The sequence below is a fragment of the Giraffa tippelskirchi genome, chromosome 4, assembly GCF_054371585.1.
Source record: "Giraffa tippelskirchi isolate mGirTip1 chromosome 4, T2T-mGirTip1v1.2.pri, whole genome shotgun sequence".
Lineage (NCBI taxonomy): Eukaryota > Metazoa > Chordata > Mammalia > Artiodactyla > Giraffidae > Giraffa > Giraffa tippelskirchi.
Window position 1 is genome coordinate 130,450,095 of NC_137278.1, and position 25,307 is coordinate 130,475,401.

The 25,307-nt window shown below is 40.6% G+C and overlaps 1 protein-coding gene across 22 annotated transcripts in view; it reads left to right on the forward strand.

Annotated features, from left to right (window-relative positions):
• LOC145546222 (natural resistance-associated macrophage protein 2-like) overlaps window positions 1-24,270 on the forward strand; it is an 86,794-nt gene extending 62,524 nt beyond the window's left edge. For 3 of the 22 annotated variants that reach the window (XM_081592453.1, XM_081592458.1, XM_081592457.1), the window contains 15 exons: window positions 19-167; window positions 871-990; window positions 1,442-1,561; window positions 3,007-3,113; window positions 4,418-4,488; window positions 4,594-4,661; window positions 5,718-5,873; window positions 6,520-6,678; window positions 7,359-7,445; window positions 8,350-8,469; window positions 8,624-8,773; window positions 9,308-9,381; window positions 10,253-10,406; window positions 12,236-12,291; window positions 20,034-21,285. In XM_081592453.1, coding sequence (XP_081448579.1) covers window positions 19-167; window positions 871-990; window positions 1,442-1,561; window positions 3,007-3,113; window positions 4,418-4,488; window positions 4,594-4,661; window positions 5,718-5,873; window positions 6,520-6,678; window positions 7,359-7,445; window positions 8,350-8,469; window positions 8,624-8,773; window positions 9,308-9,381; window positions 10,253-10,406; window positions 12,236-12,291; window positions 20,034-20,049 — 1,607 coding nt within the window. In that variant the 3' untranslated portion in view covers window positions 20,050-21,285. Of the gene's footprint in view, window positions 1-18; window positions 168-870; window positions 991-1,441; window positions 1,562-3,006; window positions 3,114-4,417; window positions 4,489-4,593; window positions 4,662-5,717; window positions 5,874-6,519; window positions 6,679-7,358; window positions 7,446-8,349; window positions 8,470-8,623; window positions 8,774-9,307; window positions 9,382-10,252; window positions 11,586-12,235; window positions 12,296-13,698; window positions 14,259-20,033; window positions 21,286-24,030 lie in introns of those variants that run through there. The other 19 variants (XM_081592455.1, XM_081592456.1, XM_081592454.1 and 16 more) reach the window with 12 other exon arrangements.
• Window positions 24,271-25,307: the final 1,037 nt, after the last annotated feature.

Genomic DNA, 25,307 nt, shown 5'->3' on the forward strand with positions numbered 1-25,307 from the left:
TCAAATCTGTTAATTCAGAAAATGCTTTTGGAGACCATGGGGACTCTGCCAGTCTTGGTGCCATCAACCCTGCCTACAGTAACTCCTCAATTCCGCAGTACCCCGGGGGGCTCTCAGAGGAGCCCTGCACCACCTACCTGGATGAGAATCATGCCGTTCCTGAGGAGGTTAGTGACAGGTCCTTGGAGGCAAACATTATCTGGGGAAAACCTATGAATTCAAAGTCTGCTGGACAACTCAAAATCAACAACCTCAAAGTCAGTTCTAGCAGGCAATCTCTGAAGACTGAATTTTTGTAGTCAGAGTAAACAGAAACTGTTAAGGAAACTAAGGTCCTTGAAAAACAGTTACTAAGTTGTACTAGTAAGTATTGTTTGACCCAGAAATCATGAATTTCAGGTTCCCTTTTTTACCGTGCCTTTTGTCCCATTTGGATAGTACTGATATTATTGCTGGGGTTTTAGAATGAAAGGCTGTTGGAAAGGGCAAGTAAGAGAAGGGTTGGACTCTTTATTTGGACAGAGAGTTGACCAGCTTATTGATAAGCAGGAGATAAGATGGCAGTTAAACTTGGACACACTCATGTCCAACTTCCAAAATCCTTTGTTTATGAAACTGATATTGCTGCTGCGTATGTGATAAAATAAATTATTTTTGGAGTTTGGAGGTGATAATTTATTTCTCCAAGAGACACTTCATTATTATTATTATTTTTTTTTCACTTTTTATTCTGTATTGGACTATAGTCAATTAACAATGTTGTGATAGTTTCAGGTGGACAGCAAAGGGAGTCAGCCATACATATGCGTGTACATCCATTCTCCCCCTGAAGGTGATAATCATTTTGCTTTGTTTTCCTCTCTCGTACAGTACTCTTGTTTTAGCTTTCGTAAACTCTGGGTCTTCACAGGACCAGGACTTCTTACAAGCATTGTGGATCCAGGAAACATTGAATGTGATTTGCAGTCTGGAGCACTGGCTGGATTTAAGGTGAACATGGAGTCCTTCCTCTTTCCTTTTTAAACACACACAGCACACCACAGCCTTTTCCTCTCCTCTGCCTGCTAGATATCAGCCTTGGTGGCTACCTGCTGATACTTCATTGGCTCTGCTGATACTTCATTGGCTCTGACACTTAGGTGAAAAGTACTTTTCCATCTGTTTTTAAATTTTATTTTGTCATCTGGTTGGTTTTTAATTTTATTTACCCAGGTAGTTTCCTTGAACAAAAGTGAAACAGCAGATGGGAAAAAATAAGACTCAGAAAGGTGCAAGGTGACCTAGCAAGTTCTGTGCAGAATGTGATACAGAACTCAGGTCATTTGATTGCTAAACGGGGCTCTTTCCTGAGTGTACTGTTTCCCATTCCCATTGCCAACCAACCAAACCATAACTTCCAGTTATCTCATGAGTGTAATGGTGGGATTTTGTTCTTCTCTAGCTGCTCTGGGTTCTTCTGTTGGCCACCATCATCGGGGTCCTGCTCCAAACGCTTGCAGCTAGGCTGGGAGTGGTCACTGGGCTTCATCTTGCTGAAGTGTGTTACCGTCAGTATCCTAGGGTAAGCAGTGTTTGTCTGTTACTCATAGGTAGCTGTGTGTCTGGCAACCTGTGCTGTCCGCCACCTGTCCCCCACCCCATACTGAAATAGTGGAGGAAGAGGGGATCTGTGGCCCTGAGGACTGGCAGTCCCAAGGGAAATTCTGTAGCTTCTCTTGCTGCTAAACCATGTTTCTGCACTCCTTCAAAATCTAACGTGATCACATTTACCAGAAAGTTTCCATAGAAAAATTCTGTGTGAGTAAACACTTACCTTTTACTATGGCTTTTGGCACCAAGCAGGGCCCAGTTCACAAAGCAGGGGTTGTTCTCTAAAGCTTTTTTTTCATTTATCCATATTACTCCATTACTTTGCATTATTCATATTTTCTTTTTTGTTTGTCTTTTCTGTCAATCTGAAGTGAGTTTTTTTCTTTTACTACAGGCATGTGTTGCAGGATCTTTGAATTTGTTAATGATGATTTTTCATTTTACCTTGACCCTGGAGTTTACACTGTCCTCCATAGTTTCTTTCTGTATATTAGGATCTTTCTTGTTCCTGCTTAAGTCAGGAATGGATAGACGCAGGGTCTGGAAGATTGCTTTAAACTGACTTGATCTTCAGATAAGGATCTACCTCCAGTTTTTTCTTAAAGTTTAATCTCCTTTCCTGGCTATGAGAGAGTATCTTTACCTGCCTTTTTTTTGTTTGTCTTTATATGCATCTCAAAAAAAAGAAAAAACTTGGTAATTTATAGTTAGTTTAGCTTCTCTTTCTTCATGTATCTTAGCTGTTGTTTTTTTGTGACTTTTTTCAGTAGTAGGTATGCGGAAGTGGTTTCCCTGCGCCCCCCTCCCCGCGCCGCCTCAGTGAGCTGGCACTACTAAATTTCTTTCTGTTTAATTATTTGATAAGATTATCTTGCAGATTTTGTTATTGGACACCCAATTCCAACACTTTGCTCTGAGTCCCTTTTGCGTATCTATCTTTTTTAACTTGCTTGTGCATTATTATATTAAGGATGACTCCAACCTTTTCATGTTTGTTTTGTCTCTTCAGCTATAGTCAGGATAGATATTTTTTCTATAGTATTTCTGTTCTCTCCTGAACAATATTTTGACCATCTTAGCGTCCTCATTTCCCCCTAAGAATTTTAGGATTGTTTTTAGGCAAAAAAATTTAAGTGGAAATAATGAATGGAAATTCCATTCTTCTGTCAAGTGAAACAGAAGGAGAAGAAATTGGCATCAGCTGCTTCCCTGACCTGACTCACAGGCTCTGCCACAAAGAGCAGCCTGGCCCTCTCCAGCAAGGGGCCAAAGCTGAGTTCTGGTCCTTCATCTCTAGACCTAAGGTTTAATAAAGGACTGTTTATGGATCACTGCCAAAATGTGAATTCTAAACTATGGGGGAAGTTCTTAGAAATGATTAATTAGAACCATATCTTTCTGCTGTTTGATGTTTAGGTTCCACGAATCCTTCTGTGGCTGATGGTGGAGTTGGCTATCATTGGTGTAGATATGCAAGAAGTTATTGGCTCAGCTATTGCCATCAATCTCTTGTCTTCAGGAAGGTGAGAGGTTTTTCTTCTAGAAAGTAATCAATGTTTTGTGAGATTTCAAAGCAAATATAAAAACAAAAGTCCTTCCCAGGTGGCTTAGTGGAAAAGAATCAGCCTGTGAAGCAGTAGGTACAAGTTTGATCGCTCAATTGGGAAGATTTCCTGCTGAAGGAAATTGCACCCCACTCCAGTATTCTTGCTTGGGATAGCCTATGGATAGAGGAGTCTGGTGGACCTCAATCCATGGGGTCGAAAAAGAGTTGCACACGACTTAGAGACTAAGCAGCAACATAAAAAGAAAAACACAAGTAATTTTCAATTTCCAATATACTCAAGTATTATCATTCAATTTCCAATATACTCAAGTATTATTTTTTCTGTAGAACCTTTCTGAAACTACCTTCCTTTCTCCTGGCAGACGTAGGCTCTATATCTTTCATGTTCTCATGTTGGGTATTACATACCTGTGTTATCCAGTATGTGGCAGTGTGTATTATAATTAATTTGTATGTCAGTTTATCCCAAGTGAGGTCATTGAGAGATAAGACCAATGCTTTTCAGTTTTGTGTCTTGAATGTCTGAAATACTGGACAAAGTTTGAATGAATGTATTGTTTCACTTTGACAAACCTAGACAGTGTGTTAAAAAACAAAGACATTACTTTAGTGACAGAGGTCCCTATAGTCAAGGCTATGGTCTTTCCAGTAGTCACGTACGGATGTGAGAGCTGGACCCAAAAGAAGGCTGAGCACCGAAGAATTGCTGCTTTTTAACTGTGGTGCTGGAGAAGACTCTTGAGTCCCTTAGACAGCAAGGAGATCAAACTAGCCAATCTTAAAGAAATCAACCCTGAAGACTCATTGGAAAGACTGATGGTGAGGCTGAGCTCTAATACTTTGGCCACCTGATGCAAATAGCTAGACTCATTGGTAAAAGACCCTGATGCTGGGAAAGATTTATGGCAGAAGGAGAAGAGGGCGACAGAGGACGACGTGGTTGGATGGCATCACTGATTCAATAGGCGTGAACTTGGGCAAACTCTGGGAGATGAGATGGTGAGGCACAGGGAAGCCTGGCGTGCTGCAGTCCATGGGATCTCAAAGAGTTGAATACGACTTGATGACTGAACAGCAACAACAAATTGTTTCATTTAGTGCTGTGATCCTAAACTACCCAAGGCCTGGCCTGCTTACCATGGATTCATTTTCCCAAGTCCTTGTTCCTCCAAGTGTCATATCTGGAGAACTGTTGGGAAGAGGGTCATTCTCAATGTTTCTTTCCTTCCCTTAAATCTCTGTTTTTCATCTCTGACCTAGGATTCCACTATGGGGTGGAGTTCTCATCACCATTGCAGATACATTTGCATTTCTCTTTTTGGACAACTATGGTAAGGAGCATGGGAATGGAGGGGTCAGTCAGAGGAGCTGCTTTCCATCGTTATTTACAGGGAAATCTGCCTTCTGTGAACTCACTGCTACATTTTCCTCTTCAGGTTTACAAAAGCTAGAAGCATTTTTTGGTTTTATCATCACTGTTATGGCCCTCACATTTGGCTATGAGGTGAGTATTACAGGCTGTTCATTAACATTATTTTTTTTAATTAGCTTTTTAAAACGAGATTTTTGTTCTTTTATTATAAGAGACAGTAGGTTTTAACAAAAAGCCAAATTCAACCTTATGCCAATTTTAAAGGAATGAATTGTAGCAAAGACTAGTGTCCAGGAAGGCCTGTAGGGACTCTTAGTTCAATTGATTAGAATTTCTGGAACTTTCCAAACTAATCTCCTAGGTCCCAGGTTGGCCATCTCAATAACAGAGCAGCCTTGGAGAGGGTTAGGAAAGGGGTTGCAGGGTTATTCTTGGCTGCTACCTAAACAGATTCTGGTTTTCCTCATCCTGGTTGACAGTAATTGCAGCTTGGACTGTCTCTGTATTGTAGCAATGAACTATAGGGGATACGGTGCATATTTCCTGGTTTGTGCCCCAGCCCCAACACTCCATTGGGTTAAAGCTAACTCTACCATTACATGTAGTGAACTGAAACCCAGCACCTTTCTATGTCCAATTATAAACTGATTGCTATTTATTGCCCTAGCTAATAAGGTTTTAACAATGCATCTGCTCTGAGTAGATGATGCACCTTGGTCTAAGGCTTCCAAGGGAAATGCTGAACCAGGAAAAAAGTGTGTATGAGAAGTGTTTCTGAGTGAGTTTCAGCAGATGCTAGTGGCAAGCATAAGTGATTTTTGTATACATGGTGGGCACAGAAGCATGGTTAGTGTGGGTAATCAAGAATTGACTATTCTAAGGTGTGTCTGACAGGAGTTATTGTGACAACTAATATCAATAAGGCCCTTAGCAGCTGTTTTATTTCTTAAGAATATTAATTACATTCTTTACACATCCATAAATACAGTATGAAAATGTCTGGACATTCCAGTGCTAAATTCTCTGAACTGTGCTGCTTGGTTCTTTTGGATGGTTCTGTGTTCCTCCTTTCCTATGTAGTTGTTGATGAAGAGGCTTAAGGAGTAAAGGATGCAGTGTCTCTAGTACTGTGTTACTCCCCAGTCTTATGTTCCAGTAAAGGCTAATAGCTGTTCTGTTTGTGTGTAGTATGTTACAGTGAAACCCAGCCAGACCCAGGTCCTCCAAGGCATGTTCCTACCATCCTGTTCAGACTGTCATACCCCACAGATCATGCAGGCTGTGGCCATTGTGGGCGCCATTATCATGCCACACAACATTTACTTGCATTCTGCCTTAGTCAAGGTGAGCAAAACCTTTCTTATCTCAGTGGCCTGTGTAGTTCATGGGACCTTTTCCTTTAATTGCAAGGGACACACATTTAGTTTACAACTGTTAGAGCCCTGAAGGAGCACGTTATTTTTCCACAGTTGGACTCATTTTTATCACAAAGGTGACCAGACATAACAGACCCCATAGAGAAGAGACTAAAGTCCCTCTTAAAAATACTGAAGGTGTACCATGTTTCCCATCTTTAAATCTCAGAAGCCTGAATGGCCTCCTAGTGGTCAGGGAAAAAAAGCCCAACCTGGCTTTTACCAGTCAGTCCAACACCATCATTAGCTGGGAGATTTCAGAGACTTTTGTAATTAAGGTTGTCTCCCGCTTAGGTCTGAAATCAAGTTGTTTTTGTAGGTCAGCGGTTCTTCCAGCCACAGTAACTGAGGGCTCAGAAGTCACTTGGTCACTTTTTCCAATTTGGGGATGTATGGTATCATCACAGGGTCATGACTTCTTACTCAGCGAACCAGGATGTAAGTGGAATCTCACACATTTCATGTGATCAGTTGTTTGCCATCGAGGACTTTCATTGGACTCCATACTCATGAAATATTGCAAGTAACTTGTTCCAACAGTTTTAAAAAAATGACTTTTGCTGTTACCTCTCTAGTCCAGACATATAGACCGAGCCAAAAGGCAGGAAGTTCGAGAAGCCAATAAGTACTTCTTCATTGACTGCTGCATTGCTCTCTTTGTTTCCTTTATCATCAACACCTGTGTCATCTCAGTGTTTGCCGAAGCATTTTTTGAGAAAACCAACGAGCAGGTGGTGAGTAAGCCAGGGACCTGGGTAGTAGTGAATGTGAGGGTAAAGAGAAAAGCTGATTGGGGCAGGAAAACATGACAGTGACTTAGAGCTCAGGGGAAATAGATCTTAGTGCTGCCCACTAAATCATTGCTCCAGTCGTGGTTTACGCTCTGGGGCTGTGGTAAAGCTCAGCCCATCCTTCCCAGCTTTTGACTGGGAAGGGAGTTTTCCTCGGACAGAGATTGCCTCTTGGTGTTGTTAGTGGCTTCACGTCTGTTTGCTCTTTCTCATCCCCTTTCCCTTCCTGTTTACCAACTACCAGCTGCTTGCCAGTCCTGCCATTTGGCAATGACAGGTTGGGAGGAATCAACACACAGAAAACAGGATCTGTGGCTAGACAGGCTGTTTTGTCACTTTGAATTCTCTGTCCTCTTGACTCCTGATTGCCAGTCAGTTTTGATGACTCCTTTGTTTACCATTATAGGACTTCTGACTCCTGTCTCTGCTTTGACTAAGGGCTCCCTATTCTGGGTGTCCTTTCATATTTGTGGCTAGTCTCTGCTCTCATCAGAATCTATGTCCAGTTTCTTGCCTTCAGCATCTGTCTCTTAGATGACCTGTGTGTGAGCTGTAGGAGAGGTCTTCTTCTCTGAGTCCTCGACTCAAAATTAAAAGCTGTTCCTAAACTGCTTTGGTTCCAGGTTGCAGTCTGTAAAAACAGCAGCAGTCCCCATACTCACCTTTTCCCTGATGATAACTCAACATTGGCTGTGGACATCTACAAAGGGGTAAACCTGTTCAGATTTCTGATTTTTGCCCCTGAATCAAGATTCTTAGCATAGTATCTGGTCTTTTCTGAGGGTTCACCTCAGAGCTCAGCATATCTTCTCTGGATTGTTGAGTGTTGTTATTCAGAGGTCCCATACCAGACAAGCCTTTTGAATTATGTGGAAAGAAATATAAGATCAGCTGGAAAGATGAATTGTATCCGTGATTCTTAAACTTGTGTTGATAGCATTTTGTGCTATAGGCGTTAATTGGCATCAAAGAAGGTGTTCTTAGTAAAGTGGTCTTTTTTTTTGTAAATTTGTTCTCCTCCCCAACCCCTCACCCTTGTGGCTAGAGACTTTATTTATTTAGGCCACGCTGTGTGGCATGTGGGATCTAGTTCCCTGACCAGGGATCATCCCATGCCTCCTGCATTGGGAGCATGAAGTCTTAACCACTGCACTACCAGGAAAGTCCCAGGAAAGTGGTCTTTATTGGGACCTGTCTCTTTTATGCCAGTTACATTGTGAACCTCCAAGAGTAGAATAAATAGTATGTAGCATCTCCAGAATTCATTTGCGTTTTCTCTCCATTCCTATTACCATCTTCCAGAATACCGCGTTAAGAAATATAATTTGGGAAATGTGTTGTAGACTTTTTTTTAATAGTTGACATATAAGTTGGGGATAAAAGCTTTAGGAGCCTAGAGAAGAGAAGGGACTAGGCTGAGGAGGAGTGGGGGCCCATCCAGCAGAATTCAGGTTGAAAGCCTCTAGTACGAGGTCAGGACCCGAGTCCAGCTTCTGGGACAGTGCCAACACAGCGCTTGGTATAGGTGGGTGTGTGGCCAGGAAGAGAGAGAGGTGACACAGAGGAGCACTATGGGGTGTTGTCTCAGGTGACTTTTCTCCCTTGCCTCTCCAGGGTGTTGTGCTGGGGTGTTACTTTGGGCCTGCCGCTCTCTACATCTGGGCGGTGGGGATCCTGGCTGCAGGACAGAGCTCCACCATGACAGGGACCTATTCCGGCCAGTTTGTCATGGAGGTACGTGCTGTTGTGACTGGGATAGACGAGAGGAAGAGGACATTGCCCTTTTGTCCTTTCTTAATTCCGTGCCTCTAAGATCTCCCTGTACCTCCCCAGACCTTTTTCTGTTTCCTCTTCCAGACATTCATCCTGCTTCTGTGATTTCTTCCAGGGATTCCTGAACCTAAAGTGGTCACGCTTTGCCCGAGTGAGTCTGACCCGCTCTATTGCCATCATCCCCGCTCTGCTTATTGCCGTCTTCCAAGACATGGAGCATCTAACAGAGTTGAATGACATCTTGAATGTTCTTCAGAGCTTACAAGTGAGAAGGGAGCTGGGGAAACTCACATCCCATTGAGTCAGGAGGCATTCTGTATTGCCCTTAGTACCAAGCCTAGTGTGGGTGTGGGGAAAACTCAGAGGAAGAAAGAGACACATTCTTGGTCTACAGTGAATGCATATGAGATCTCTGGCATCTCAAAGGCTTTTAGAAATGACTTGTTTTTTTTTCTAAGCCTGTTGAATGGGAATTATAAGCTGTAATTACACAAAGAACGCAACGTTATTGTTTGTTAATACAAGCAAACATTAAATAATGTATAAGACACTCCTTGGTTTTATGGAGATTAAGAAAATTCAGCAGATACAAATTTTGTTAAGACACTATGAGCCTAATTGGTGCCAAGTTCATCCTACACATTTCCACATAACCCTCCAGCATGTTGTGATGACAGGAATACTTTCTCACAGTAGATAAGGCAGAGTCTGTGGTTCTGTTTTGCTAAGAGTGCTGCTCTCTGAGGGTGTTACAGGAACCCTCCATAGCCTTGTCTGATCTTAGTTTTCTCTTTTCTAGCTTCCCTTTGCTCTCATACCCATCCTAACATACACGAGCTTGCGACCGGTCATGAGCGAATTTGCCAATGGACTGTGAGTGTATTTCTTTTAGTTCCCAAAGATGTGTGGGGAAAGGGTATCTTCATCAAATAGGCCAGTCAGAAAATCGGTTATAGGGGAGCTATATGCTTTAAGACGTGATTGCTAGAACTGCCCCTTTAATGACTTAGAAAATGGAGACTATTGGGGACTTCCCTGAAACTAAGGTCTCACATACCACAGAGAATGGCCAAAAATTTAAAAAAAAAATAAGCACAACATTGTATATTGACTCTACTTCAATTTTAAAAAAAGTAAAAAAAAATGAAGATAGAAATCGTGCATGTAACAAAGGAGGGAAAGCACATTTTTTGTTCTAATAACTTTTCTATACATCTGTAAAGGACATGCGGTATTTGAAATGACTTGTTTCATCTCTAGGGACTTGTGACTTTTTGCAGTTTTAGGGCTTGTTCCATTTTTAGGGAATTAAATAATAGGGATTATTTGATAGTGTTGTTTTTTCCTCTTTCTGTGTGTGTGTGTGTTTGTGTGTGTGTCAGCCACTCAGTCATGTCTGATTCTTTGTGACCCATTGTAATTTGTGACCATGGAGCTCTTCTCCAGGCAAGAATACTGGAGTGGGTAGCCATTCCCTTCTTCATGGGATCTTCCTGACCCGGGGATCAAGCCCAGGCCTCCTGCATTGCAGGCAGATTCTTAGCTGTCTGAACCACCAGGGAAGCCTTTCTTTCTCCCTAACATTGTGTAACTTTGACCCTTTTAACCTAATCTGGGACATAAGATCTACTTTTAAGTTTATTTTGAAATGCTCTTTATTCCTGCCTAAGGAGATCCAGTGTCTTTTTTCATCTGTGGACAGGGTGGACTATTCCACCAATAATTGTGCTGATTCTTTTTACAGAGGCTTGAGGATCGTGGGCGGTATCGTGGTCCTTATTATCTGTTCCATCAACATGTACTTTGTCATGGTTTATGTCCAGGATGTAGGACATATGGTATTGTATGTGGTGGCTGCAGTGGTCAGCGTAGCTTATCTGAGCTTTGTGTTTTACTTGGTAAGTCCAGTTGGGAGGGGGCAGGGGTGGTCAAGGGGGGCTAACACTCAGAAGAGGAAGAACCCAAAAGAGCACATAGCAATCTATCTTCAGGTTATTGACACAATTTACATGATATCATTAATCCAGCTGTGACTAAAGAATATGTTTAGCCATACATTTTCCCTTGGTTCCTAAGTGCTGTCATTTTTCTGTCACTCCATCTGGTTTCCATTCCTAATAATTCCTAACAAGAGAGTGTAGTATGTTTGAAAAACTCAAAGAAGATCAGCTGTGTAGAAAGTAGAGAGTGGTAAAAGATGGGGCTGGAGAAGGGAGCTGTGTCATGTGATTTCAGATCTTTGGAGGGCAGCACATGTGGGTTCACAGCCCTGCCCAGCTCTACTAATTAATAGCTGTCCAGTGTTGAAATTAGTAAATAGTGAAAGTCTCTCTTTGAATTACTAAAAATGATGGTTATGAAACATAGCTCTGTAAAAAGGGAATGCAGAATTATGTATACCTAGATAATCAAAAAATTATCAAAAGCCTAGAGTAAATTATGTAAAAATGGTAAGAGTAGTTGCCTTAGGATGGTGGGATTATGGATATATTCTTTCTCTATTTTCCAGATCTATAATGTTACTTATATCAGTGAAAAGCAGTGATAGCTACAACACATCCACCTCCCTGTTCTACACAGGTTTCTCTAAAAAACACAGGGTTCAGGAATAGGGATAGCAGAATTTATACCATATCTGCTACAGAGGATGGCAAGGCTGGAGGGTGGAAACCCCCTGCTCATCTTTCTAACACTGACCTAGTTCCCATGCCAGTATCTGCCACAGGGTAGGTACTTGATTGGGAAAGCATTTTAGTAAATATTGAAAAATTATGACTTGAGTAGATATATCTCTTCTTTTTTCCTCCTCAGTGAACCATGGGCACACTTAAGATTATGAAGAGCCTATAGGGACTTACTCCAAGGAAACCCAAGTTGACTGAGTATGGTCTTGACAGAAATTGTTTTAAAAATTCACAGCAAAGCATTCCCTGGTGGTATAGTCATTAGGATTTCGGGCTTTCACTTCAAAGTCCCAGACAGACAGACAGACAGACACACACACACACCAAAGTCCCCCCCCCCACACACACACTTCAAAGTCCCAGACACACACACACACACACTTCAAAGTCCCAGACACACACACACACACACTTCAAAGTCCCAGACACACACACACACACACACTTCAAAGTCCCAGACACACACACACACACACACACACACACACACACACACTTCAAAGTCCCAGACACACACACACACACTTCAAAGTCCCAGACACACACACACACACTTCAAAGTCCCAGACACACACACACACACTTCAAAGTCCCAGACAAACACACACACACACACACACACACACACACACACACACCCGCCCAAAGAAAATGCTGTTGAAGTTAAGGGGATCTTTCCTTCATGCAGATGTGCTGAATTGTTCTCAGTCAGCCTGATGCTATAGAAATTGTTGAAGACCTACTTTTAAGGCCGAGCACTGATTCTAGAGTGAAGTACTACTGTTTAGTCAGGAGACTATCGCGATTTTATTAGTCAGTCATTCCCCGTATTGTAAGGAATGTGATAAGCCTGAAAAAGAGTGGTATTCACAGAACTCTCCCAATCAGATAAAAGAAGCCAACACAAAGCAGTAGGAACAAAGGGAGCTGAGGATTGAAATTAGTCCAACAAAGAAGTTTGCATCTGAGCAGCAGTGTGGGCGGTGCGGGGGGTAAGGGCTCTCCACAAGTTTGGTGAATGATGACTGTATTTTCTCTTTCAGGGTTGGCAGTGTTTCATTGCACTGGGCATGTCCTTCCTGGACTCTGGACACACACGGTAAGCATCTCTGAAGTCCTGCTGACCAAAGATGCTATCCATGGCTACACTAAGTAAACACTGTCTGCAGGTACCATCAGAGCCAATGTGTTTCTGTGGTTTACTGTGTGAACATAGCCAGACATATGTGTTGCACAGACTGCATTTAGGACTCAACTGTTTGTTGGAAAAGACTTTGTTTCATATGTTTGAAAGATGGCATTATTTTTCTTTCTGAACTCTAACCTGGGAACTGGATTAGGTAGGATCCTTAACAATTTGACATCTGCTTCTCTCAAACAACACGGAACTCTTTTGCTGCCCAAGGGCCAGCTTCTTTTATCTTTTTGAGGCATAATCCTCTGTGTAAGATTCTGAGAAAGACTTGACTGTATGTTAAAAAAGCATATTTAGATAATTCAATAAATTGTTTATAATACTAAGTACAGAATACGTGTGCAAGTTTAGTTTATCAAATGACAGTGCATTTAAAAGGCTGAGAAATACTTTCCTTATGCATACTCTTTGAATAATTGTTTTTTCTTTACATCTATTTAATGTCTTATCTCCTTTAGTAGAATCAAGGGAAAGCAGTTTGTGTTGTTCGTAGCAATACTCCCAAAACCTAAAGTAGTGTCTTAGTTCAGTTCAGTTCAGTTGCTCGTTCGTGTCCAACTCTTTGCGACCCCATGGACTGCAGCACACCAGGTTTCCTTGTCCATCACCAACTCCTGGAGCTTATTCAAACTCATGTCCATCGAGTTGGTGATGCCATCCAACCATCCCATCCCTTCTCCTCTTGCCTTCAATCTTTCCCAGCATCAAGGTCTTTTCAAATGAGTCAGCTCTTCGCATCAGGTGGCCAAAGTATTGGAGTTTCAGCTTCAGCATCAGTCCTTCCAATAAATATTCAGGGTTGATTTCCTTTAGGATTGATTGGTTTGATTTCTTTGCAGTCCAAGGGGCTCTCAAGAGGCTTCTCCAACATCACAGTTCAAAAGCATCAATCTTTCAGTGCTCGGTTCTTTTTATGGTCCAACTCTCACATCCATAATAAGTACTAGAAAAACCCTAGCTTTGACTATATGGACCTTTGTTGGCAAAGTAATGTCTCTGCTTTTTAATATGCTGTCTAGGTTTGTCATAGCTTTTCTTCCAAGGAGCAAGCGTCTTTTAATTTCAAGTTTATTTTCAATTTAATTTAATTTATTTAAATTATAATAAAATTTGATTTTATTTTCAATTTAGTTTTAATTAAGTAGTGCCTGAGATATATTAAGTGCTCAGTAAAGTGTTTATTGCATAAAAGGTTAGCAAAGATTTTTGACTGCTACATGTGGGCAATGAACTTAGAAATGTTTGAACAGTGTCACACTGGACTGTTCTTCCACTTAGAAAACCTTAAACTTGTTCTCATTTTTCAACAAGCTTATGAACCTGTCTCGGATGGAGGTGTCAGTGCCATTGAAGGATACGAGAAGCGATTGTTCCACGTTGCTCTCTCTCCGTACTCCAAAGTGACTACAACTTTGATTGTTGTAAAGGGTTTGTTTCAGGATACATCAAAATCCACTACTCTTGGTTTCAAAGCCATTGTGCAGGTTTAGTGTTGAAATCTGCTAGTGTTGGAGGGTCTCCTCTAGAGGCGTGGGTCAGCAGTGGCTCCCTGCAGGGACTGGGGCATGGGCACCAGCAGTCCTCTGGATTATTTTAATTATAAAATTATAAATTTTTAATTGTAAATGATTAAATCTCAACTAGGGTGGCTTGATCCATATTGATATAAAATCGTGAGATAATCTACCCCTATTAAGTTCAGGATTCTTTTATTTTCACTTTAAATTTCTCAGTGGCAGTTAAGAGGGACAAGAAAGCATAAAAAAGATGATAAATAGACAGATGGTAAAACTAACTTGTAGGTGGTGGTAACTAATCTGTTAGAAAATCACTTCAACAATTTTCTGCAGAGATTAAAGAGTTTATCAAAATTTTCTTTGGAGTCCTGATTTTAATAACTCTCATATTAGTACAGAGCTCTCCTGATGGTATTTCTTCTTGAGCACTAGAGTTGGGAAGCCTCCCCCTTCCTCCTCTAGGAGGGTAGTGATAGAAAAAGATGGTAGTATTTATGAACTGATGTTCTCAAGAGACATTGGGGTGAGGAGAAAAAACTTGAAAGAAGAGGAACCATCTGTTTTATTCCTAAAATACAACTTCTTCCAGAATCGTCATGTTTTTCAGAAGCATGCCCAAGACGACTTGCCAGGCAATCTCAGGAGCTCTGGATGTAAGCGTTGCAAAGCTCACTGCCTCTCAGCGAGTCCTTTGGTGTCACTATGGTTGCCAAGTTCTCTCTGCAGGGTTGCACTGGGCTACCTCTCTTCAGCCATTCCCTCAGAGGGAAAAACTTTGAGACCAGATGGTGGAGCTCTGGAGTCAGAGGAAATGGGTCCCTTCAGCATGGAGCTGCTGCTCTTCAGCCACTTCTGACATTTTTACATGTGGAGCCTGACACCATGTGATTATCTCAAACCAAATCACATTGTCCGGTGGAGATAAATAATCAGGTCTTTTATAGCCACTGACTTGGTGAGAACAGTAATGGGAATGTAATTGAAGGACTTTTCATTTTTGGTGTCTTCCTTCTGGAGTGCCTGTTGATTGGTGTGCTCTGTTCACCTGAACCCCTAAAGGCATTGTTTCCAATACTTTGTACACAGTCTAAAGCACAGACTGAATGGACTGTTTTATATCTCATTAAGGGTAAACTGGGGGCTTCTCCGGTGGCTCAGATCGTGAAAAATCCATCTGCAGTGCAAGAGACCCAGGTTTGATCCCAGGATTGGGAAGATCTCCTGGAGAAAGGAATGGCAACCTACTCCAGTATTCTTGCCTGGAGAATCCCATGGTTAGAGGAGCCTGGCGGGCTACATTCCTTGGGGTCGCAAAGAGTTGGACACGACTGAGTGATTAACACTAACTCACTAACTAAGGGTAAACTAATGTGTTCCACTGACCATACCTTTACCTCAACCCCTCCAGTGACATAACAAAATCATGAGAGGAAAATTCCTTAGCCATTATTTCTCACATCCCTTTCTCTCCCTAATATCATTCCCTAAACTGGTCACAAGGGCACTCTGAAAATAACTGGGGACTGACATCTTAAGTTCTTGTCTGGCCTCAGTAGGTGAGGGCCATGTTGACAAAGTTCTTTGTAAAGACAGTACATTAACATTTACCTTTCCCAGGGTCTGGGTAGGTCCGGTCAGTCTCAGGTTTACAAATGTTTAAAAACCCAGGTAAAAGCTGGTAGTTTTCTTTTAAAAGTTATATATATGACTTGCAATGATGGAAAATTTCTTCCCAGTTAAGCCGCAGTTTATATCACTATGTGTGTAGTATTTTACAGTGTTAACACTCCCATGCTATATTCCATCAGATGCTCTCACATGTAAAGTGTACTTTCTGTTCAGCCAGTACTTTGGGTACAGTAAACAACATTTAAAATTGAAATCTTACAGTGCCAGCATATGCACTCTGTGTGGAATAAAATAATGCTGCTACAGCATACTGGGAATTAACAGGGATGGGGAAGAGCTGCAGTTTGGCTCCTGTGAGGTCCTGTTAGTGGTTTTAGGAGTTGTTAAAACAAGCTTTTAGTGACATTTAACAATATGTACACTTAGTTTGTAATTTTAAAGTTTTTTTTTCTTTTTTCAGTTAGGTTTCCTAGGTATTTTTTTAACCTTGAAAATACTCTGTTAATGGGTCTCAACAACTTTGAAATACTGAAACATTAACTACCACCTGGAGAACATACTAGACCCACGCTGTTAGTGATTTTTCTCTTTATAAGAGTTAGAGAAATACAATTTACACCTGGATATCCAGGGATGCTGACCCTCTGTGGAATAAAAAATATTGGCCTGTAATCTATAGTCAGCTCTTCGTGTTTATACTCAGCCGTTCATGTCCGGTGTTCCTCTGAATCTATGATTCTGCATTCTCAAATTCACCCGACTTGGGATCATGTATTTCTGTGGCATTTAATATTGAAAAAAAAAATCTGTGTGGGAGCAGACCCTCGAGGTTCAAATTTATATCGTTCAAGCCTCAACATACTTTTAATTCCAGGAAGACTTGGTGAATTGTAGACACTGAACACTAATTTCTACTACCAATTTAGTTTTGCTGTTGCTAAAGATTACATCATTACCATATTTAAAGTTGAGAAGAATGGTCATTTTGCCTTTCTCTGCTCTAAGCTGAATATTTTTCTGTCTGTTGTCTTGTTTCACCATTGAGGTAGGCTTTTATGTTCTGTATATGCTGCCAATAAAAACTATGTGTATTTGAAAAGAGAAATGAAAATTGTTTAGCTTAGATATGAAAGCATTTTGGCAGACTAGATATAAATACAAAGACAAAGCTCAGACCCAGTAAACTACTAGGCTTGTCACCAAACACACAGCAGGAAGACCTAAGTCAGCACTTAATTTGTCCCAGGAGTGTCACTAGAACTTCATTTTCCCTTTCTCTGTTGCAAGCTTCTTCCCCTGTCTGTCTTTCAGGAATTGAATACACCATAGAAATTATCTCAGAATTTTGTTCTACATGTTGTCCTTCCTCCCTTCTTCCTTTGTTTTGTTTTTTTTTTTTACTGTGCCATGTGGCTTACAGAATCTTAGCTTCCTGACCAGGGATTGTACCTGGGCCTGTGGCAGTGACAGTCTGGAATCATAACCACTAAGCCACCGGGGAACTCCTTATTGGGGTTTAATTTCAGAACTAAAATAAGATGCATAACACTTTGAAGGTCCTGATTTGAGACATTTCCTTTAGCTCTGCCCTCTGCAGTGCTTTCTGTTTCTTCCATGGACAGGACCAGTTAGTCCAGATGTGTCACCTTCTTTTGACATCTTAGCTTTGGAATGTTAAAAATGACTAATGCATGCTAGTTGGGTGTCTAAGCACTCACGTTTGTGTGTGGGGGGGGTGGCGGGGCTCAGTCGTGTCTGACTCTTTGTGACCCCATGGACTATAGTCCGCCAGGCTCCTCTGTCCATGAGATTTTCCAGGCAGGAATACTGAAGCAGGTTGCCATGCCTTCCTCCAGGGTTCTTCTGGACCCAGGGATCAGACTTGAGTCTCTTGCACCTCCTGCATTGGCAGGAGGATTCTTTACCATTGCACCACCTAGGAATCCCAAGCACTCACATGATCTCATGTAATTCTTATAACAAGAGGATATAGATAGGGCAACTGAAGGACCAAAAGTTAAAACAACATATCACCAGTAAGTGGGCAGTTGCCATTTGAACCTGACTAGCTTAATTCCAGAGCCCATGTTATCATTACCAATCATCCTATACAATATACAGTATACACTTTGTAGTATACACTTTAAGACACCAAGCTTTGGTGTCTAGCAGCGCCCAGAACAGCACCATATCAAAGATACTTTTCTTAATGCTCTGATGAGTGCTATAATACATTTTAGGTCAAAAGTTGACAATTGATAGGCTAATTTTGTTGGCCTGTGCTAAATTTTCACAAGTACCTGAATGCTTTTTCTGGTAGGTGTAGAAAATGGGCAGGGCCAGCAATAGCTAAGAACTGATAGTTGATTCATTTCCATACCCCTGTGCCCTTGAAAGGTTTAGCCAATTCCTCTGCCATTAAGCCCCATTTCTCAGTGTCCCCAAGCAATACCACAAACTTCTCCAACAAAGGAGTTTTCTCTACTAAGTCATCAAGTGATACAATCTGGAGATCATAGGACTAAAAATGCAGCCCTTGCTTGCTACAAGCCCACCCCACCACCTTAGCTCACTTGAGAATAGGCTGCAGTGAATTGTCCGGTATCTGATAATTGCTCTTGTTTATTACAACCTTAAGTCTTAAGACCCTAAAGTGTATGTGAAAGGTGAAGTGCTGTTATTCTGCCCTAAGGCCAGTGTGTTTCAGTAATTCCTAGCCTGGTAGTTGAGAATAGTTTTTGTCATGGGCTCCATTTTGTCTCATCTTCTTAATAGTCATCACAATCCTCTGATGGGCATTTTTAATGTCTAAAAAAATATCGAAGACCTAAATGAGTTAGGCTTCCCAGGTGGTGCAGTGGTAAAGAATCTGCCTGCCAGTGTAGGAGAGACAAGAGATGCGGGTTCGATCCCTGGATTGGGGAAGATCCCCTACAGTAGGAAATGGCAACCCATTCCAGTATTCTTGCCTGGAAAAATCTCATGGACAGAAGAGCCTGGTGGGCTATAGTCCATGGGGTCACAAAGAGTCAGACATGACTGAGCACAGACACACACACACACAAAATGTGATAGCTTATTAATGTCCTTGGCATTTTCAAATGTACCATTTTTTCTGGTTTTACAAATGAGTAGGATAAGGCTCCAGAAGGATACATGACTTGCTCAAGGTCATAGGAGGTGGCAGAGTTGGAGCTTGATTCCAGCCCCAGTGCCTTTTCCACTATACTGTACTAGTCCATAGGGTCACAGAGTCAGACACGACTGAAGTGACTTAGCACGCATGCATACCGTGAATCTATTGTGTGCATTCAGCATCCTGCCTATTCATATAGTCTCATTTAATTCTTATAACAAAAAATCAGCCTCTAAATTACAGATGAGGTAACTGAAAGGGCCGAAAGAGGCTGTTACCAAGGGGCAACAACATTCCTAAAACCTCACGTAATACCATTAGGGCTAAAAGGATACTCAGTGATTGTCCCATGATGAATGTAGAGAAGAAAAAAAGAGTAAGCTACATCTTCACAAATGCCAGTATAAACCTTCTGGATTAAGTCTCCAGGAGTGGGTCTGGCAATATGTTTTTTGCTTTGTTTTCATATTTGTTTTTGATCTGCACTGGGTCTTGGTTGTGTCTCAAGGGATCTTTTGTCGCCGTGCGCAGGCTTCTCTCTAGTTGCTGCTTGTGGACTCCAGAGCCAGAGCTTGCTTAGTTGCTCCCAGGCATGTGGGATCACAGTTCCCAGACCAAGGATCAAACTGCGTCTTCTGCCTTGCAAGGCAAATTCTTAACCCCTGGGCCACCAGGGAGGTCCCTGGCAATGTGTTGTAAAAGCAGCTGAAGTAATTCTTATTTGGTCTGATAAATGTTTGGGACCCATAGATTGTTTCCTTTTCTGTTAGCACATGCCATTTTATGTTTCTTTCTTTTTTTAAATGGAAGACTTTTCTCTGCTCAGGTGCCAAAGGAGAATAGAGCCCAGATAATAGGGCTTGGGATTTAGACTATTTCAAATTTGATTTCTTTTCTCTCTTTTGGCTGCACTGTGCAGCTTGTGGGATCTTAGTTCCCTGACCTGGGATTGAACCCGAACCTTCAGCAGGGAAAGCACAGCATCCTTAATCACTGGACCGCCAGGGAATTCCCTGAAATCTGATTTCTAACACACTTGATATTAAGGTATAAAAGCTCACAGTACATTTGCTCTTAATATCCTGATCAGAAACACCCATCCTGAGGTAGAGTATGTCACAAGAATAGTTAAAGTGCAAATTTTGTATTTGGCATTAGCAAATCCTTAACTATTTCAACTCCTATCAATTATTTTATATACAGTAAACCATTCATATATCTGTAAGCCATTTATTTTCTGAAAGAAAATCAGTATAGCAGAACTGAAATAAGAGCTACTTTTATATGCTGATTATAGGTACCTAAATGCCAATTTTAAATACTTATAAATCAGTCTAATCCTTTTCCATCTTTTTTGTCCTCAGTACCATCTGGGATTGACAGTTCAACCAGAACTCTACTTGCTGAGCACCGTGGATGTGGATGCCGACTCACTTGTGTCTAGATGACTGACAGCCTGAGGGGCTATGAGACCCACTTTCTCTTAGTCCTTTTGTGCCAAGTGTCCTGTTAACATATCTCTGTTTGTTCAGTGGTGAGTTTTGTTAAGATATTTTGAACAAAAGGTAAAGATTTCCTCATAGGGTAGATTTCCTCACAGTGTTGAAACTGGCAGTTGTTAAGTGTAGGTCAGAGACCCACCCACCTCACAATAGTCCTACAACTGAGTTAAATGATTAGCCTATGATGGCCACACACCCCTATGGGCTTGTGTCTGGACTTCTGGAATTTTAAAAGTATATATGTGTGTATGTTTATGTAAACCTGAACATACTAGTTTGGGTAGAATTTTATATAAAAATGATATTTTGTATTTTTTTTTTAAAGAATGTTGTTCAGATAAACTAGATATTTTGTCTGAATCACAAGTGACAAAGGAATAAGAACACTGTTCTTTTTCAGAATGAACTGGTTAAATTGACTTACTTTTAAAGTGATACTTGACTATGGCCAGTTAAACTTGACTTGGATTTAATTGACCTATCCTTGGTAACTACTGATACTAGCACATCAATTCAAAGAAAACATTTCTTTTATTCGGCAGTTGTATTTCATCCTGGTTGCTGGCATGCTCTGTGATTATTTTCTTTCTTGTTGTTTTTCTTGAATTTTTCTTCAGATATATGATGGTATTTTCCAAAGAGCTTAACACCTAATAACAATATCCAGAAATCATTCTTTAACCAATGATCAGTTTTCCATGCTGCATTGTAACTCAGCCCATTCTAGCACTTTAGGTATAAAAAGAATTCTAACATTGAACTTTATAAGGCCCAACAGAAGATAATGGGGGTATTAGTTTTCTTTCTAATGTGTGTATAGTCCCATCTTTTCTTCCCACTTTTTCTGTTAATACTCAAATACCATTTCTAGGCCAAAGTCTTATTTCCTGGAGTGGCTAATATTTCTAATACTGACTCTCCTAGGGAATGGTAAGCATTTAAAGTTATTTATACCAAGTAGTATGAGACTAGAACTAGACTGGGACTTGGAAGATAAGTCTGCATGTCACAAACTGCCTGCCCACATGTGGATTATAGATTTTTTTTGACTCCTCATCCTATCCAGGATTTTTTTTCCATAAAATTTTTATAATAAATTATTTTGTACTTAAAACTTGAAAGTTTCTGCATATTGATCTGTTCGAAAAGTCAGAAGATTTTCAGCACCAGACTCGTACCCCTTCATGGAACTGCAGTTGGCTTACACTGAGTGGCAGCTATCCATTTTTAATGGAATAAGATCGGTGCCTTCTCTCCTTTCCTTCTAGCCCCAAAGACATTGAGTTTGCAAGCCCTGCAGCCTTTGTATGTTTGAGCATCATTTTCCTCTTTCAGCATAAACCTTGCTGCCTTATTTTAAAACTTAGGACCTTTCAGTAAGACTTAAAAAAAAAAATCCAGACATTGTTCATTTATAATGATCCTCTGAGTGACAGGGATTTTTTTTCCAAGATGATTCTTTAAAATTCCCTCGTTTCTACTTCATGGCCTTTGAAATTTCTGATAAGAGCAACAGCCTTGTTTCCCAGGTTAGAGAGCTTGTGATCTTAAAAGTAAAACTGAATTAACATCATTTATCAGCTCTTATTTGAAAAAGAGACTTAAAAAATGAATTTCAGTGTTTTGGTTTCTTTATACAGAGACAGCAACTCTAGATGAATCAGTTTGTTGGATTTTTCTTCCCTCCCTGGGCAAGTGTCCAGATGTTCATTTCTCAGTAGTTGCATTACCAGAGAATGTTTGGGGAAAGAAAACAAGCAAAAAGAATCCTGTTATACAACTCATGAAAAAGATAAGGTGGTTGATTAAACAGAGATTAAGTTCTTGGGGGCATTTCTGTAGTTTATCTCCATTCTTTAATTATATGTTACTAGGAACAGACTGGAGTTTGCAGAAATTTATAAGTATACCCCTCAGGTCATACAACTCCTGTAATCAGAAAACTTGATATAAAGCAAAAACCAGATCATGCCAAAAGCAGTAGAGGAGACTGATGTTTAAAGAGTGAGTCGTGGGTAAACATTTTTGCTAAGTTAAGAGCATTTAATCATTCTTTATGATTTACAAATATAGATTTCTATGATATGTGCTTATATAGACAATAATATAATCAATCTCCCCCCTTTTGACCCTACTGGGAGGCATATGGGATTCCCCACCTGGAATCAAACTGATGTCCACCTCCAGTGAAAGTAGAGTCTTAATCACAGGGGAGGAACCAATATATTCAGTCTTAAGATTAACCTAGATGTATATACTCACTCAATTCCTAAGGTTTAACACTGTGGAGTCAATTTGTAAAAGGATGCTCTGACAGTGTATTCCCACAGTTTCAGAAAAATGCAATTCAATACTGAGCAGTTGCTCAGTATTGAATTGAGCAGCTGCTGCTATATAACTGTGTGCTGGCCTAATAAAAAAGGCATTCAGAGCATACCCAATAGTTTAACTAGTCAGTGAGGTATCAGAGGTTAAAGCAGCCAATGAAAATAGCCTTCTCAAGTTTTAAACATTGTGATATTAAGCACCAAGCATTTGCCCCAGAAGTATTGTGCACATTCAGGTTTGTATCTATTTATATCTTCTCTCCATGACCTCCCCTCTTTGCCCAAGCTAATGTGGGTAAATGGGCATTCTGCATACTTAGCTTTTCTCCATAAATGATTTTACATTTTTTAAAATTACTTTATTTTCTGTTTTTTAGCTTTACAATATTGTATTTTTTTTGCCATACATTGACATGAGTCCACCATGGGTGTACATGTTTTCCCCTTCCAGAACCCCCCTTCCACCTCCCTCCCCTGATTTTACATTTTAATTTAAGCATAATTGGTGAGCTCTTATGTATAACTACTCTTAATATTTTTCACTGCTTTTTTCAAGCAAGAATTACATTACTTTAATATATCCAGAGTAAGATTATTGCAAAATTCTGGAGTCTTGGGTTTTGTGAGAAGAGCCTATTTTTGATTAAACAGTTCATCTATTTTTAATGCTGAGCATATTTTGGGAGAGGGGATCTTTGTGGTAGCCTGATTAGAAGTATCTTTTCATTGTGTAATCAGTATGAAGGGTGACATTTCTAGGCCCTCAGTCTTAAATTTTCCTGACTTTCACGGAACACCTTGGAGCCAACTGCTGGAATGGTTACTCTAGGGAAATAGAGTAGCTGGATTCTTTCCTTGCCTGTTTTCTAAAGAGGACAGTGTTGACTGAAACATGTATATCTGTTGATGGCACTTGAAGAGCTTCATGGTGAGTACAGATGGCAACTTTAAAAATAATTACCCTGTGCCATAGAGAAAAGTGTATATAATACACAGAACAGTGAGTTAATGTTGTCTAGAATGTAGATATAGTATCCAGTATTCCTGCATCTTTCGCTTCCCCAAACACTAGACTTCACTTTCCAGTCAGAATAATTTCTCCAGTACAGAAAACATCAAGGAAGAGGAAATCAGCACCGCAGATCATATTATACTGCCTTTTTTTTTTAATAGTGCATTCTTGTTTTTACCTCAGTGGGTACTTTTTTTTTTCCCCTTTGGTTTTCTTCCCCAGGCCTGGAGTTGGAAGAAGTCTTAGGCATAGCAGTTATGACTTTAGCAAGATTGAGCTAGTTTTTAGAACCCTAAGGCTTACAGAGGAGCTTGAGGCCTCAGGTATACTTAACATTTATTATCTTTGTTTCTTGTGTTTTCTGCAATGTCATACCACATCTCCCACAATACTGCCCTATGAGGGAAAAGGGATTTTTTAAGCAATTTTCCTTTGTACTTGTTTAGCTTTTAAGAATCCAATATGTTGCAGTTTTCTTCCTTTGTGTGCCATTTCTCAAGGATTCTCTGTTCCTTATTAGTTCCTTATCAGGAAGGAGAAGAACTGCAGGCAGCTCTCAGGACTGAGATCATGAGAAAGGGTATCTACTTGGATTCCTTCCAGTCACTCCCTTCCTTGATTTCTTTCAGCATCAGCGACTTTGTATGTATTAGACCATCCATTTTTTGTTGCAGTCAACGGCACTTCATCCTGTGTAATCATTTCACCAAAGATATATAAGCCTGCCTTTCTGCTAATAAAATACCCTTGCTCCACTAGAGACCTGGGTCCCCCACGTCCTTCTTTCTCTCTCTCTCTTTCTTATCATCGACTCCGGTCCACCTGGTCTCAGTCTCCCTAGAAGGCCACAAGTGGCACCCGAATACAGGGACTCAGGAATTCAAGGTGTGTTTCAGGATGGAGTGACTCTGATTCACTAGAGGTCAGGTAAGTGCGGGGTTATCGGACAAAAAGCTGGAAAAGCCTAAGACCCACTCAGGTCAAATAACTGTGCAAGATTATGGGACAAAAGGCTGGAAAGCCTCACCATTTTTCTACTTTACTTTATCATTTATTTAAGGTTCAGGGACTTTCGGTTTCGCGTCAGTGCACAGAGGCATGCCTTCACACAGTAGTTGAACATAATCCCTGGTTCCCTGATGAGGGCACTTTTGATACAGAAATTTGGAACCAGGTTAAAAGGAATATTGAACAAGTCACTAAACAAGGAAACAATGTTCCAATAGATTTCTGGCCCCTGTGGGCTCTCATTAAAGCTGTAATTCTACCATTTCAAAGTAATCCTAGCCCTTCTAATATTCAACAACAAGCAGAACACTTATTACATGAATATGAATTAGATGATGAAACTTTTCAAAAGGCCCAATTAGAACAACATAAAATATTTCAGAACTTTCCTTCTAACCCTGTTCCAATTACTCTAAGTGCTCCTCCTCTTGGAATAGATGTGAAGCCAAAGATCCCTTCAATTTTGAAAAAAAAATAACTCTAATGGTGACTCTTCTGAGGCCCTTTTTGCCATTAAAGCTAATAATACTATTTTTGGATGACAAGGATAAGCCTTCAGCTGGTACTCACATTTATGAGAAAAAACTATCTACTCATTCTCCTTCACAACGAAGACTCTCTGAATTGCTGGCTTTGCAATCTCGAGTCTCTGAGACAGATGATTTTTCTGCTTTTCCAGTATTAAGAAATGCTAACACACAGGGGCAAATAATACCTCAATATGTAGGCATTGATTTTTCTTATATGCAACAAATGAAAAAGGCTATAACTATGTACGGCCTTCTCTTG